General features: G+C 38.2%; 4 protein-coding genes across 4 annotated transcripts; 1 reads left to right on the top strand and 3 right to left on the bottom strand.

Moving 5' to 3' along the window:
- LOC104783744 lies at positions 3592 to 4062 on the bottom strand. The gene has a single exon (XM_010508861.1). The coding sequence runs from the start codon at positions 4060 to 4062 to the stop codon at positions 3592 to 3594; it is 471 nt and encodes a 156-aa protein (XP_010507163.1).
- LOC104780271 (outer envelope protein 80, chloroplastic-like) lies at positions 5158 to 8063 on the top strand. The gene is made up of 11 exons (XM_010504772.2): positions 5158 to 5361; positions 5805 to 5871; positions 5972 to 6007; positions 6119 to 6263; positions 6377 to 6535; positions 6637 to 6707; positions 6798 to 6876; positions 6981 to 7096; positions 7185 to 7332; positions 7422 to 7491; positions 7580 to 8063. Exons 1-11 carry the CDS (start codon positions 5328 to 5330, stop codon positions 7741 to 7743), a joined length of 1089 nt encoding a protein of 362 aa, XP_010503074.1. The 5' UTR covers positions 5158 to 5327; the 3' UTR covers positions 7744 to 8063.
- LOC104780270 lies at positions 8168 to 9538 on the bottom strand. The gene is made up of 3 exons (XM_010504770.2): positions 9044 to 9538; positions 8694 to 8801; positions 8168 to 8603 (listed from the first exon to the last, which is right to left on the bottom strand). Exons 1-3 carry the CDS (start codon positions 9398 to 9400, stop codon positions 8292 to 8294), a joined length of 777 nt encoding a protein of 258 aa, XP_010503072.1. The 5' UTR covers positions 9401 to 9538; the 3' UTR covers positions 8168 to 8291.
- On the bottom strand, positions 10337 to 11815 carry LOC104783743. The gene is made up of 3 exons (XM_010508860.1): positions 11346 to 11815; positions 11073 to 11177; positions 10337 to 10955 (listed from the first exon to the last, which is right to left on the bottom strand). Exons 1-3 carry the CDS (start codon positions 11813 to 11815, stop codon positions 10337 to 10339), a joined length of 1194 nt encoding a protein of 397 aa, XP_010507162.1.

Genomic DNA, 16858 nt, shown 5'->3' with positions numbered 1-16858 from the left:
CTTCACACACTTTTTATTGGCTATCAGCTTGGTGCTGAAACTCCAAAATGTCATTGACATTACTTTAATTAAGAAACATAGATCTAATGTTGCTGGAAATGATTCTAGATCTTGTTGCCTTCTTGAGATCGATATACTTGATAATTGCGGCAAGGATTCTCTATGATCATTTAGAGAAATCCGTTGTCTTATTATCCATGGTTGTTTCCATAGTGTACGATGTCTCCAATGTCTCCTAAGACTATTTGAAAGTCCTTCATCTTCGTCTCCACCTAGTATAAAACCAAGAGGAGTGTGGACACATTTGTGTTTTGGCTTGTTTACACATGTGACTTTCTTTCTTCTAGTCACATTGTCGACTTGAAACTCCATAAGAAGATTGTTGATGAGAGAACATAAGTTCTGTCTCCTGATCATTAAATTAAGTCGTATTCGTCTATTAGTAAAAGTGCCCATACCATTTTTGTCAATCAATTCCGTTGTGTATCTCTCACTATCTTGAAAAACAGTTTGTGTTAAAACCACAAACTCAACAAGGAGACCATCCACAAACTCAACAAGGAGACCATCCACAAAATCAAAATAAACACGCTCATCCCCAATTGGTGCAGAAAAGTTCAGATTCAAGCCCGATAAAATGTGAAGTCCCATCACGATATGAATGAAATTTTTCAGATTCGATCCATTGGAAGACTATATCCTTCAGCCACCGTGATGAAATTGTTGATTCCAGGATCAAAAACCCAAATGAAAATTCTGTACCTATAGGTAGGGAGACACTCACCGATTGATAATCGGACATTCCACCGGAAAAGGATTAACTCACCGGAAACAAACCTTCTACAAGGAAGGACATCACGATTCCACCAAACTGAAATTACAAAGAAGAAACCAATCTGGGGATGGCTTGAATCAGCATCGTTCGGATCGATTGGTGAAAACTGGTTGATTGGATGTTTTTCCCTATCCAACAATGGAGCCATCAACGAGATCAAAGCCTGAATTGAAGCCACCGGACTTAGACCATGTAACACCATCATTGCTAGGAGGCCAAAGACGTAAGTTTGAAAACCACGATTTGCCATTATTGACTATCTAAAAACTTAACAAAAGAGAAACATGGTAAGTCTAGAGGGTAGGGAAGGCCGACCGACGCCGGAAAAACCGACGCCGGTCGGAAACGGTTAAGATTACGAAAGGTTGTGTTGGATCGCTGAAAAGAAACCGCTCGTTTCTTTAACCATAAATAAAAATTTTTAAATATAAATTATAGAACAAAATTAATCATTGTACATTTTGTTAAGAGCTAATCATTATATAAAAATAAACATTTTTTCAGTGAAGATAAAGATTTTATTTTATAAGAACCCTTTCCATGCACAAGTTAAACTATATATTTAAATTTAACTTGAATTTTATTCTATTAATATTATTAATATCAGTAAAGTAATATAAATTATTGAATTTGACTATATATTGGCGACTTGCCAAAGCTTAATATTTGAATTTAAATATAATGATTATAATTATAGGAAAATTATTTTGTTGTTTTAAATGTATTATCTCGGAAAATGGTTCATTTTTAAAACAAATAATCTAATTAGATATCATAGAAAAACATATTATATATAGTATTGTATAGTTAATTGTAAATGCTATATATATTAAATTGTTTTATATTAATTTCAGCATATTGTGTAGATTTGTAGTAAAAATTTAGAACAATTATTGGTCATATTTTTTTGGTAGGAACATTGGTCATGTAATTTAATGAATTACATTTTAATTTATTTTTCTAATTTTCAAAAGCAAATGAATTTAATATAATAGAAAATTGAAATATCTAAATTTTGTAATAAAGAAAAATTGTAATAGAAATATAAAAATTTGGTAAAAATTTTATATTAATTTTTTTTGTCATTTATTTGTTAAATTTGGGTTTATCTCGGGCTTTGTACTAAAAACCAATTGGTAATTAGTGGATTGGCCCTAACCTTTATATATCAACAATAGTCTCTTCAAACTTGCGATGTGGGACTTGGATTGTATCCAACAATCTCCCATTCAAATCAAAGACCACATGTGGGATATTAACACGCCTGTTCGAGATGATAATTGCATCTCGAACCGATCTCACTTGACCGATAATAAACCTATTCTTGGCCCCCCTTACTTGGGTTAACAAGATGTATGTTCGTATGCATTTTTCTAGGTCCACCAGAACTTAAAACATGGGCTCTAATACCACATTAAATTTAGGTTTATCTTGGGTTTGCTACTAAAAACTAATTGGTAATTAGTGTATTGACCTAACCTTTTATATATTAATAATAGCATGTTCAAACTTTCACAAATCCAATATTATCGTCATCTTAAAAGTGTAATCATGGGAGAGAAACTAACAGATATATGATATATCACGATGAACATAGAGAATTTTCTTGGGAACCATCAAATATTTTAATTTTTCACAAGTTCTAGAAACATTTCTAAAGACATTTAGTTTCTTCGCTTTAAATAATATAATGTTAAATGCATTTTGGAGTCTCAGCTACATGTTACTAGCCATAAAGTATGTGAGGAAAGAACATAATATATTATATATATATATGTCTCTATTAACCTATTATTCTAAAGATAGCATGGTTGTTCTCTTCTCCTTTATTAAAGTTGTAACAATTTTCTTGTATTTGTTTAGAAATGTTTATGTATTTTGTAAATGTTAATCTATATAGTTTATTTGCCTGAGAAAAAAAACGTGTAACCGCCCTATTTCAAAGAGATGTGTTGTTTGATCAGAGTAGCAAAGTTTGCTAATGGCAGCTGTTTGTGATGGGAAATAAAATATAAGACAATATAAAACCATTGTCAAATGAGCGTAGCCAACATTTATACAAGGCATTGCCTCAAATAGCTCAAAATACAACACTGCAAGTGAACCAAACAATGAGCATAGATCAGAGTCATAGTGACTGGTGATAAAAATTCTGCGGATGAGAGGAAAGATCAAGGATATATATATTAATCTTGATATAGATAGAAGTTGCAGGTGTGTTTTGTTAAAGACTTCGTGATTCTAAAATAAATCAATGAAGACACAGTTAGTATCATCTAATCGGAAAATGGTATTGACATGAAAATGTTTATTCTTTTAGTTTGTTAGAACAAAGCAAGAAATACTACACACACGAAGGTTGGGTTAATTATTTTGAAAATACATTTTTGACAAGAACAAAATTAATTATTTTCTGGATCCTCAACTAAATAATAAATTTTCATATAGTAAAATTTTTGAAAACTCTAAAATATGCATTATCAAAACATTATATTATTTTTAATTTTAATTTAAAGATTAAACTAGTTTTAGATAATATGATTAACTAATTTATATTTGACAGCTTGAGTATTTTTGAAGTAATTTTGCTAGGTTACCTTAATTAAGCTCCAAATCATATACAATAGAACAAACAAAGATAATCATTGTTTGAAAGTAAATTATACGTTACAAAAAGGAAAAAAATAAATGTTTTTATACAACATGTTTCACCCATAAGTTACAATGTATACTCAATATGTCAATACGATCTTAAATTATTCATGCTTCTTCCATGGATAAAGCTTCTTCTCAGGCTTGTAAAAAACCCCATCTTTTCGAACGGAATAACCACATACGTAGCTAGGATAACACTGAGCAGAGGTGTCTGGATGAACGCTGACCGGGAAGTTGACAAACCCAAAAGTAGAACGAAGATGGCAATACGTGAAGGTGTGCCTGTTCTTACCGTCATACTTAAACTCAACCACGACGTACCGGTCTCCTGGTTTGCTCTTCTTCCATACCTTATTGCCACCCTTTGCGCATACAAATCCCGCGTTTCCATTCTTTAGACCGAATAGATCGTTGGTGATGACCATTCGTACAAGCGTATTTGGCCGTACCTTATACTCTGATGTATAGTCCTTCTTGTGGTACGCACGTAACGAGTTTACCTCTAACGATAAGTTTGAGATTTGTACAAGGACAAGGATGAGAAAATTTGTAACTAGGGTTTTGGGATTCATCTTCGTTATCTTTGAGTTCTTGTGTTTTGATATTATTTGAGTTACCTTATCTTTCAAGTTACAACTTTTGGAGTTTATTATGTATACAATTTTTCTCTCAAAACGTTTTTTTTTTCTCGTTTAATACGTTATTGTTACTTAGTTGGTGAACTAAATAGAGGAATAACAGTTCGGATCGAAAGGTGCTCCTTTGTTCTCATGTATATATTTGTTTCTTTCGTTAATTTGTTTTTGTTTCCCTTCCCTGTTAATACTAAAGAGGTATAACAATCGACTAAAAATAAAAATATGGTTTACTGTTTACGTCATATTAGTTACAATTTAATTATTATTATTATTATTATTTTTCTAACATGAAGGTGGTATATTTATAGAAATTGTAGTTACGTTTCAGAGTTTATTAGGTTCTTATTTGTTTAGGAGCTTTTTGGTATCTTCCATTCAGTTTAAGTTGATGCCTAGCCAAAGTAGCCAAATTTTAGTCACAAAATGAATATAGCTAGTCTAACTGATACCAATATATATATATATAGTTTTTTACGGAAGTCAAAAAAATTTTGTAAATAAAAAAAGAATGATAGGAGAATCATAATTTAAAATCTTTAACAAATTCTTCTAAATATAGTTACTAAAAATAATTATATTGTATATATTAAAAAATAAATCTTAGTTTTTAAAATTCTGATTAGTTTACAATTTTTAAAATTAATAAGTAATTTTTGTCCATAATTAATTAGAGAAAGATAATATATATATATATATTTTGGAAACTAATAATTAATTATTTAAAAGATTTTATTAGTCTAATATTAAAATAACAGTTTTATTTTTAATGAAAATTAAACATTTGTCTTAAAATCAATATCATGACAATATAATTTTTTACACTTTATAAAGTTAGTAGGACTTTACAGGAATTGGATTAGTGATAGAATAACTATTTATTTTTATTTTTTACATTTTTTCCATATTATATGATTTGGATAGTTGTAGATACGGCCCACGTGCATGAAGCCCAAAAGGAATTAAAAAGAGAGACGAAAGAGATAAAACCCAAACTTAAAAGCTTCTTCTCTAAAATATCCAAAACTCCTAAGCATCAAAAACAAATCCTTTACCTCTCTGCACAATCACTCGCGAAGAAGAAGAAGAAGAAGAAAGAGGAAAACCAAAGATTCCTCCTTTTCTTTCTGGGCATTGCTTGTCTAATGCCAATTCCTGTTTTGGGTTCTCTTTATGGTTGATTCTTCTCTTATTCCATCGCCATGGGAGCTCAGAAGAGCATCCACGCTGGTAGAGGTCATCACTCTTATCTTTTTCTAAACCCATCTCTTTCAAAATTTCGTGTTTTTGGATCAGTATTAATGTGATAATCTGCTGAAATTTGATTGTAAATTTCACAACAACCAATAAATTTTGGAGGGGCTTTGACTCATTTCATATGCAATAGTGTTATGTGTATAAGTGTGGCATGAGTAAACAGTTTCTGCCACTTTTGTTATCAACCATCATGTGGGTTTGGTCTCACTTTTGAATGTCATGTAATCTTAAGATCGGATTGATTTGATGTTGTGGCTTCCATAAAGAGATACATTGGTTGTTTGTAAAGGAATCACCTTCTAAACCTTTTTGTTACTGATCATCATTGTGGGATAGGATTGATTTGATATGTGAAGGTTTTTTGATAAATGGTTTTCGATCGGCAGTGTCAATTTGTGAATTTTTGTTGTTGTTGATTGCAGCCAAGATTGATGTCAATGTGGATTTCACTCACAAGCTTTGTACTTCTTTAATGTTTCCTGCTTTCAGGTTTGCTCCCATCATCCATTTTTAACCAATACTCATGAAACTTGTACCTCTTTAGCTTCTTCGAACGGTACTTAACTTCATTTTGTTGCTGTTTGAACAGGGATACTAGCAGTCCTCTTTCTCTAGTGATTGGCAGGCAAGTTTTGTGATTTTATGCTACAACTTACAGTTTGTACAATCTGCAGAACTGAAATGCTCATATCTTTCTTTTTGAGTCAAGTGTTTTATTTGGGTCTGTTTGTTGCAGCCTCTGTATCAAACATCCAAATTTGTTTGGAGGAAGCGAGAAGCTTGATGTATCATGGGATAAAGGGTTGTATGATTCTAATGTATTGGTGGCTTTTAGGAGACCTAGACCTGAATGGCGACCACAACAGTGCTTCTTCATACAGGTACTCAATTCTTTTTATTTTGTTTTGTGACTGATCTATGAAGCTATCTTAGAAAGTGAATTTTCCATGTTCTGATATGGTTAATACATTCAAATTTTGGTAATCTGGTACAGCATTGTCTTTCACCCGAGATAGGGGTACACGGCACCCCAGTTGACAATTTTTCTCGGTCAGGGAGTGGAGGTGTAAATCTTTCTAAATTAGCTGTTGGTTTAGACTTGAGCGAGCCTGCAAGTTCAAAGTGGAGCAGCACAACCAGTGTAAAGTTTGAGGTACCCGCACATTACCTTCTTCAGACATTGTAGAACAAATAGTGTTCTTCTTTTTACTGTTTCGCTTCGCTGTAAAAGAGTAATATTCTCCATTGGTGCAGCATGTGCGTCCAATTAACGATGACGGACGCGCGATAACCAGAGATCTGGATGGATTTCCTATAACATGCAGGTGATATTAAATATCTCTTGCCTTGGTTTGTTTCCTTAAGCGCTAGCATAAAACTGATATTTACATCGTACAGAATTCTTTGCTATGCAGTGGAAATACACATGACAGTATGGTAGTTTTAAAGCAAGAATCCCGGTTTGCAAAGGCTACCGACCAAGGTCTTTCTCATGTAAGAAACTCATTTCTGTTTCATAGCCTAGGCAAATCGCGTAGTCATTTTACACTGGTTTCTCAACTTTTCTGTTCTTTCATACTGGTTTCTCGCATATTCAGTTCACCATGCAAATAGAACAAGGTATTCCGGTTGTGTCCAAGTGGCTTATCTTCAACCGGTTCAAGTTTGTTGCATCAAAAGGTGTCAGGTTGGGACCAGCTTTTCTCTTAGCAAGGTACTGACATAATCTTACATACTCTGTCTAAACAACTGAACATATAGATATCCTAGTTTTGCTGTGGTTCTTACCTCTTCTGTGACAGCTTGACAGGTGGTTCAATTGTAGGAGACATGGCACCTTATCAAGCATTTGCCATTGGTGGGCTAGGCAGTGTTCGGGGATATGGTGAGGGTGCTGTTGGATCAGGGCGGTCATGCCTTGTTGCTAATACAGAATTGGCGTTGCCTTTGGTACGTGGAGCTATTGATTTGGTCTTCAGAATTATCAAATGGTTTCTCCTGTTAAGCTTTCATTGAGCTTTGGTTCCTTTTGTGTACAGAACGAGATGACAGAAGGGACCATCTTCTTGGATTGTGGAACGGACCTAGGCTCAAGCCGCCTTGTCCCCGGTAAGTGCACTCTGCCTGCTTTGAACAAGACCCATAAAGAAGTTGTTGGGACATGGAAATGATAAAGCTGTTACGGAATTGGTTTCAGGAAACCCTTCGCTGAGACAAGGGAAGCCGGGGTTTGGGTATGGATTCGGGTATGGGCTACGGTTCAAGTCTCCATTGGGCCACCTTCAGGTTGACTATGCCATAAATGCTTTCAACCAGAAGACTCTTTACTTCGGTGTCACCAATCTTGCTTCATCAACATAGTTTAATAGAATAAAGCAATCAAGGAGAAGCACATATTCAGTGTCTTGATTCAAGGATATACTTGTGTAATTACGGTGGGATCAGAAACGCCACAAGATGAGGCAAACACAGCCCAAGGTGATGCTGGTAAACAATTGACAGAGTTCCTGAGAAGATAAATGAAGTGCTGTCATAGGAATCAGTCCTGTAATACTACAGAACTACTAGTCTTAATTGTCTTGGTATATAATACAGCTGCCAGAGTTTTGTGTTGAAAGCTGCGGGTTTCATAGAGAAGAGAACACACATTTCACTTTGCGAATACACGTATATTGCTTTTACATATCTGAGTTGAAGTATGGTTATAAACTGAGATAACTATTAAGATCGACTCTTGACTAACTCTGAAAACAAGTTGGTTGAAGCAAGCCAGATTTGACCAGAATAGGAACATTCCGCTTGCTGCAGTTTCGTGTTACATTTCATAAACCATTAGAGTGAATCACCAAAGAGGTTAACTTACGTGGTACAAACAAACAAACAAACAAATACAGAACTCCTCAAGAAGCTCAAAAGAAATTGTTGAACTGACTGGTAAGAGAGCTCTTGAGGTTCGAATACAGACCATAAAGAGAATACTGCTTAAGATTCTCAACTTCATACCACGAGTTGAGAACCCTCAAGTGTTTATCAGTGCCGGAAAACGCAAGCTGGATCCCGAGACTACAGTCCACCGTACCTCCCCGAACTTTACAGCTCGGCGTTCTAATCGCACAATCCTGCCTGTTGAGACACACAAAATTCTGATTCCCTTTGCAAGACGCACACCCGTCTCTCTTCCAATACAGATTTTGAAGCCTACCTTTCTGAAACTCCATCACCTTCAAACACCATAAAATTAACAAGGTTATATAATTCAGATTCTTCAGTCATGGTAACAAAAAAAAAATAAAAAAGGGTTTCTTTCTTACCAAAGTAAAACTGGTAACGATGAAAGTACTGTTAGCAATAAAAGCCGGTATAGACCTCGCCGCGTATTTCCGACCCGCAAACGCCACCATATATCCACCATAGTTGTCCTGAAGATACATTTGCATAATAATGATTAGACATATACTGTCTGTACCTAACATTTTTACTATAAGTAGACAAGACATGTAATTAGAGTAAAGTCAACACTAAATCTTTCAAAGAAACCAAAGTCAAACTAAATTCACATTTTCCTAATCTGACTCACTAAACTAATTCGATTTTATTTTAATAAACGAAAAAAAAATGACGAACTCAGATTTTTTTTTTTTGTTTTTTTTGGTGTTGTTACCGGGAAAAAAGCGGAGGTGTTGATGGAGAGGAGAGAGATCTCATCGACCTTAGGACGGAAGATAGAGAGCTGTGAATTCATGGCGGCGAGAGTGAGACGACGGTCACAGGGAGAGAGAAGAACTGTTTGATTAAGGAAGAAAGAAGGACGAGAGGAGAATGCGATTCCGAATGTGAATCCATCGGATCTTTGGATTTTGGTGTCGGAGCACGGGGAATATATATGGTTTGTGTTTGAACCTCCTCCTCCGACGACGTCTCCGCCTAAGGCTACGGCGTTGTGGAAACTGGTTGTTGTTGTGATTAGAAGAATCACGACGGTGGAGATGAGGTGTGTTAGGGTTTTCGAAGAACACATTTTTTTTTTTTTTTGAAATGGATTTTGGGGGAAGTGAGAGTGTGTGTGAATGTGAACTGAGTCTGTGTGGCTTTTGGTTTTCACGTTTTCGTCACCGGAAAATTCGAAAAGGTTTTTTTTTTTAAAGGAAAAAAAATATGGGTGAATTAGGTGAGTAACCAAAAAAAGAACTAATAAATAATATAACTATTGAAAAAATTTGAAATTTAAGAGTAAGGGTTGAGTGATTGTCAAAAAAAAGAGTAAGGGTTGAGCAAATTACCTTTTTGGGTTTTATGATTTAAGGGTAGTAGTGGATGAGGTGAACGGCTGTGGTGCTAGACGGTGGTCCGGCGATGGTCCGGTGGTGGTCCGACGATGGTCAGGCGGTGGTTTGGCGATGGTTAGGCGGTGGTCCGACGATGGTCAGGCGGTGGTTTGGCGATGGTCCGGCATGTGGTTCGGCGGTAGGCCGGCGGTGGGCTGGCGGTGGGCTGGCGGTGGGCTGGAGGTGGTCCGGCATGTGGTCCGGCGATAGTCTGGCGTGTGGTTCGGCGGTGGGCCGGCGGTGGGCCGGCGGTGGACCTGCGGTGGGCCGGCGGTGGGCCGGCGGTCGGAGTTGGTGTGATGGTAATAGAAAGTGGTTGTTAGGAAGCAGGGGGTGTGGTTTGTAGTGGAAGAAGTTGTTGGTATAGTAGGGATAAATATGTCTATATTGTATATTATACAGAATATATAGTAGGTTTATGGTTAGAGTAGTCAATTAGTTAATTTTGGGTTTTTTTTAAGTCATTCTTGCCAATTCTCCAAAAAATATTATCTTTTTGGTTAAAGGTGCCTCCATGCTTCGTGTGATATATACCTTTTTCGAATTCATTGCTTTTTTTTTTTTGGCTCAACATCTACTCTTCATTCACCAAAGGATAGTAATTAAATCCTTACACAATCTTACACAAATTATAATTCCGCTAATTGTTTTAACCAAATTGGCACTAAAGAAAATATGCGAGAAACATAATTCTCCAAAGAGATAGTCTCTCTCGCAACTTTGTCAGCCACTTGATTACTCTCACGAGGTGTGTAATGCAGCTTCACCTCTTCAAAGTGCTGGAAAGCTTGTCTTATGTCCTGAATTATTGGCCCAAGGAACGGGACATCTCTTCCATCATTCATTATGGACACAAGTTGTTGAGAATCTGACTCAAAGATCAACTTCCTATAGTTGAATCTGGAGAGCATAAGCACTGCATTTCTTAGAGCTATGATTTCAGATTCCAGCACTGTGTTCACTCTTGGCATAGCCCTCATTTCCACCCATAACACTTGTCCATTCTCATTCCTCACTACCCAACCAAGACCAGTGTTTGTTCCATTCTCACTCCAAGCCCCATCACTGTTACACTTTATCCAGTCTGTAGGAGGAGGAATCCAGGAGGTTGTTGCGCTGTTGGTGCTTTGGTGGGCTTCAGTGTGTTGCTGGGGTGGTTTTTGAAGCCTCCATTCATCTTCATCTTCCTTCGCCTTCTCAGTGAGCTCTAGAGCTGAAAATTCTTTACCTTGGAATAATAGACTGTTCCTATTTTTCCAAAGTCTTCATAGAACCCAGATCAGGCGTGAGCTATGTAAGGATCCTTAGGGGTGAAACTCCGTGATGTTCAGCACATAATGGAGATTTTGGTAAATAGAATCTGACCATTCTCCCTCAGGGGATACAGGGAAGGAAGATAAAGCCCATGTCAATCTTGAAAAGGTGCATTTGAATAGAAGGTGGTTAACTGTTTCTCTACTACTTGAGCACCTGCAAGAAGAGTTATCTCGAGCAACATGTTTGTGGGCAAGATTACTTGAGACCGACAGACAGTTGGCCAAGCATTTCCATAGGAAATGACGGATTTTGGGGGGAACATCAGTTTTCTAGACTTGTTTATATATGGGAGATAAGCTCGGTTGGAGAACCTCTTGTAACTCGTTCCTTTTGTTGATGATCTCGCTTAGAACCCAGTAGCCAGACTTGACTGAGTAATGCCCTGATCTGCTGTAGTCCCAAGCGTATCTGTCTCTCGTTAGCCTTCCCCCTTGTCTCAGTTGCAGGATCTTTCTAGCAGCTTCCTCTGGTAGGATTATGGAAATGAGGTCCTGCTTCCATTCTCTTCCACAATCCTCAATTAGATCTTTAACTACTCGGATTCTCGAGACAGTCTGGTGTAATTCTGGAGGAATATTCCTAGTCGAATACACCGCTTGAGCTGGTTTTGCACCTAGCCACTGGTGTTGCCAGATATTTATGGATTCACCGGTGCCAATTATGGCTCGTAATCCCTGCCTTATCATATTCTGAGCCTCGTGGATACTTCTCCAATATGAAGGACGAGATCCGAGTGGAGCATTGAGGGGGTCTGACTTACTGAAGTACCTACTTCTGTAAATTTGTGCCATTAGCGATTCAGGTTTGGTCAGCATCCTCCATAATTTTTTCCCCAATAATACTATATTAAACCGTTCAATATCCTTGAACCCCAATCCACCCTCCGCTTTGGGCCAACTGAGATGCTCCCATGCTTTCCAGTGGATGCCTTTACCCTCTCTCCCACCAAAAATCAGCCATTGTCGAAGCTAGCTGCTCACAAGTGGTTTTTGGGAGCTTAAAACACGTCATTGTATAGGCTGGGAGGGCTAAGGCCACCGATTTTAGAAGAACTTTTTTACCACCTGGAGAGAGGAAAATATTCTGCCAACCATTCACTTTTGTGTGCATTCTCTCTTGAAGAAAATTCAGTCTATTCCGGAAGCCCCAAGTAGAAGCCTTGACCACCTTCTTTCTCTATTCCCAGACTTTGTTTAATACCACTTCTTCGATCTTGTGGCACATTCTTTCCAAAGTGAATACAAGATTTTTGATAGTTCACCCCTTGGCCTGGAGGCTAAGCTGTATTCTTCAATGATTCTGATCAGTTGGCTCAATTCTGCTTCGTTTTCCTTACAATAGAACATGCTATCGTCGGCGAATAAGAGATGGGAGATTGGAGGGGCTCTTCTGGCTACCTTGAGACCTGTGATCTGACTTTTCCTCTCTGCTACTTGTAGAGTCTTCACCAGCATTTCGGTACAGATCACAAAAAGATAAGGAAAGAGGGGATCTCCCTGCCTTAGTCCTCTTATTGGTGTTATTTCTCCATAGGCCGCACCATTTATCAAGACTTGGTACTTGACTGATTTCACACATGCCATCACTAGCTTAATCCATTCATCTGCATAACCTAGAACCCTCATTGCTTGCTCTAGGAATGGCCATTCCACTCGGTCAAAAACCTTAGAACTTAGCGCATGAAGAAGTTCGTGAGCAATCAAGATATTTTCGCTAATGAGACGACCCTCTACAAAAGCTGCCTGCGTTTCAGAGATCACTGTAGGCAAGGTTTTCTTCAGTCTTGCTGCCAGTACTTTACCAATGATCTTGAAGACCACATTACAAAGGCTAATGGGTCTGAATTCTGTCATTCTCTCTGCCTTCAGTGTCTTGGGGATGAGGCATATGTTGGTTTTGTTCATATCTTCCTCAATGCAACCAGTCATGAAGAAATACCTCACCATACTGACGACCTTGGGCCCCAACTTGTCCCAAAACTGTTGGAAAAAGAATCTGATCATACCATCCGGTCCTGGGCACTTGTGGGGATTGATATTAAATACAACTTTCTTCACTTCCTCGTCTGTCGCTGGTGCTAAGAGCATTGTATTCATAGTGGTTTCAATCGAGGGGCTTACCTCATCCAGTTCCTTTATTTGGTATCCCACATCTTCAGACGTAAACAACTTTTTAAAATAGGCTTCAGCCACTTTTCCCATCTGCGCATCAACGGTCCACTCTTTTCCCTCCTCATCGAACAAATTGTGGATTCGATTTTGTGCTCTCCTGTTTTTAGTTGCAGAATGAAAGAACTTGTTGTTCTTGTCTCGATTTTGGATCCAGGTGAGTCTGCATTTATCTTGCCAGAATTGTTCTTCATTGAGATACTCCCGATTGATCACTTTTTTTAGATGAGCTATCTCAACCCTATCGAATGAGGCTTGTCGGGTGGCAACATCCAATCTGAGTTGAAGATCCTGGAGTCTTGCAACTGAGTTAGGTTTGTTGGACCTTTTCCACCTTGAAATCTCCTTTCTACAATTCGCAATTAGCTCCATCATATGTGTTCCCTCCTCCGAGGGGTAAGTTCCTAGGTACTCTGAAACCGTCTCCAAAAATCTCTCCCTCTGGATCCATCTCTTATCATATCTGAAGTTTGCACGCCTACTGCAGTCCTCTTCAGCCAGGACATTTATCAGGGGGCTGTGGTCTGAGCAGATCTTAGAAAGATAAGTAGCCTGAGCTTTGGGGAACAACTCCGCCCATGATTGATTTAAAACCGATCTATCTAATCGACATTGGACCAATTCATCATTCCGGTTCCCATACCATGAAAACTGGTATCCTAGGTGCTTCAACTCCCATAATCCACATGATGATAGCATTTGTCTAAACTCTCTACAGGATGCATCAGACCTCAATGGCCCTCCACGTTTCTCCTGTGGGTTCACCAGCTCGTTGAAGTCACCTGTTAACATCCAGGGACCATCTCTTAGCATTCCCATTCTTGTTAGTCTCTCCCAGAGTTTCCCCCTTTCACTTTGAACATGATCGCCGTAAATGCAGGTTAGGTAAAAGTCTTTATCCTGCCATTTGACTAGCACATCGATCAATCTTTTATCTGATTGTAGTATTAGAATATGAACTGACTCTTTCCACATCAATGCTAGACCCCCCCTCTTAGGCCCTTTGGTTCTACTGTATATAGATCACAATAGCCTAGATGCCCAACAACGTTTTCTAGGTAACTCCTTTTCTTTTTGGTCTCACAGAGGAATGTTATCTCAGGGAAAAACCGACCTTGAATTTCCCTTAGATGTCGAATTGTAGGGGTATTCCCCACCCCCTGACAGTTCCAACTCAATATCCTCATAATTTGTTTGAAGGATTGGAATTAACCATCAACCCTTCTTCCAAGTTTTTGTCACTGCTGTTCCCAGGCTTCGAGCCAGAGGAATGAGGACGTGAGCTGCCTCCGAGGAGACTGACTGATTCGACTGATGAGCTGCTCCAAGAACAGTGATCAGAGTGAGCCGCCATGTTGGCAGAATGATTCGAATGAGCTGCCACTTGGGCAGAATGAACTGAGGGATTAGATTAGGATCTTGCTGATGGAGAGGTGGATGAAACCTGGGATCCCAATCTTTTAAATACGGAATTGGAAGGACTTGGTTTTTCATTTGATCCTTTACGCTCTACTTCTTTGATCTTTTCTGTACTTAATTGAGCCCAATCTTTCAAATACCGATGGAGAAGCCAAATTCTCTCGCCTGATCCCTTTCTTGCTTTCTTGGCATCTCTGTCACCACCACTAGAGCTTCTTCTTCGCTTAGAGACAGAGGAAGGATGATCTACTATGTCAGGATAATCACCTTCCTTTGGTAGATTATCACTACCTTGAGGCTGAGTCTCAAATCTGGCTTTTGGTCGCCAGATTTGGAGAGGTACATCATCGTTCCGTTTACCAGCCTGGCCTGCCCATTGAAGACGGTCCATGACATTTCTACTCTGACTTCCTGGAATAGAGCGCTGTCTTGAATTTGACTGAGAGTCCTTGTCCGATTGTGGAACTAATGGAACTACTTTAACACCTTGAAGAATACTTTTCCCTTTCCTCTGATCCTTTGGTTCATTCGTTCTGTTGCCTCTTCTAGGACCTTGGCTGCCTCTACCTCTGTTTGAAGTCTCAGGGACATGGTAGTGGCATCCATTCTGATCATGAGTGAGTCTCTTGCAAAGAAAACAGACTTTCAGGAGCATTTCATAAGTCAACTCTACTCGCACCGCTTCTCCTGTTTTAAATCGAGCCGTTTTGGTGAATTGAAGGGGTTCATCTGCATTAATCCAAGCTCGAGCTCTTAGATATTCCAACAAAGAGGAGTTTTTCGCATGGAGCTCCACTGCATCCACCTTTCCAAAGGGTTCAATGATAGCCTCAACAGTCTTCTTCTTAATAAGATGGATCGGAATCCCTTTTATCCGAATCCAAAAAAGGATTGTTTTTAGGAAATCAGGACCCGGATTTGCCTTCCACTGCTCCAAAGTAACTATCCATCCATTTACAAACCATGGGCCTTTTGATAGCACTTGGTAGAGGTCGCCTTCACTATCAAAGATGAACTGAACTCTATCCTCTCCAATTCCTCTCTTACGGACTATGTCTTCCATCCCCCATATCAGAGCGAGAGCCTTAACCAAGCCGCCCACCTTATGAGCCGATGGGTTAAGACAACGAACTATAATACTCTTAGAGTTCTCCTCAATAAGGTCATATGTTTCCAGATCTGGAATCTCCACTGTCTCTCCTTCCCCAAGCAGATCTAAATCTCGCAGCTCCTCCATCAGAGACTGTTCCCTTTTCTTTTTTTGTCGATTCATTCTGACAGAATACAGAGTAGAACCCAAATCTCTAACTAGAGGGAGGAAAAGATCTTAAACAGAGAACCTAACCGATATAACTACATAGTAGCCACAACGAGCTTAATGCATCAACAGAGAACAAGAAATTGGGCTCACTGTACCAAGACTAGGAGATTAGAAGAGTAGATTTGAAAATCGCCTCACAATCGCCTCATGTACGGAAACCCTAGCCATCTTTTTTCCCCACGAATTCATTGCTTTAAATAACTTCTTTTTAATATATTTTGTCAAGAAAAAGATTGTGATTTGGTAAAAAAAAAAATTTGGAGGGACATGTTTAGCCATGTGCAAACAACAACATTGAAGTTTTTTCTAATAACTAAAATGAAACTTTGAAGCCCATAAAAGTTGATTTTATAACTTTGTACACTTTGCAGAGATTTTGAACCTAGTGATGATCTTTTGTAGATATATTTGATACATTAACTAAAACTTTCCATCTGCCATCGGCCCAAATATTTTAAAGTCTTTAATGCAAAAACTTTTGAAGGCCTCTGGTTGATTGTTAATTAAATTTACTGAAAATTCAATTTTTTAAATCCTTATTTGCACTACATAAAACAAATTAAATCAATTTTGATTTCAAAATTTCTTCAACAAATACAATCTTTCATCTAATATATTTTCTGAAACAGAAAATGGGTTTAAGGTTGGTGCATTTCTACTAACTCTACCTGAACGGAAATACTTTGATGTCACCTTCTTACTCAAATTTGGAAAACCCATAGTTTAATACAATAAAAAGTTTCGTACAAGTCATCTTCCCAACTTATCCTTTTATCGAAAAATTAAGCATTTCATCATGGTGGTATTTAATCAATCCTCCCAAGAAATGAATACATTAAATATGATCTGCAATCTTAGAATATTGGATGATGTTGCTACTAACCCATTCACATACTTCCCCCCCCCCCCCCCCCCCCCCCCCCCCC

This window comes from Camelina sativa, chromosome 4 (genome assembly GCF_000633955.1).
Source record: "Camelina sativa cultivar DH55 chromosome 4, Cs, whole genome shotgun sequence".
In the NCBI taxonomy this organism is placed as follows: domain Eukaryota; kingdom Viridiplantae; phylum Streptophyta; class Magnoliopsida; order Brassicales; family Brassicaceae; genus Camelina; species Camelina sativa.
This window is presented reverse-complemented; position numbering and strand designations above follow the sequence as displayed.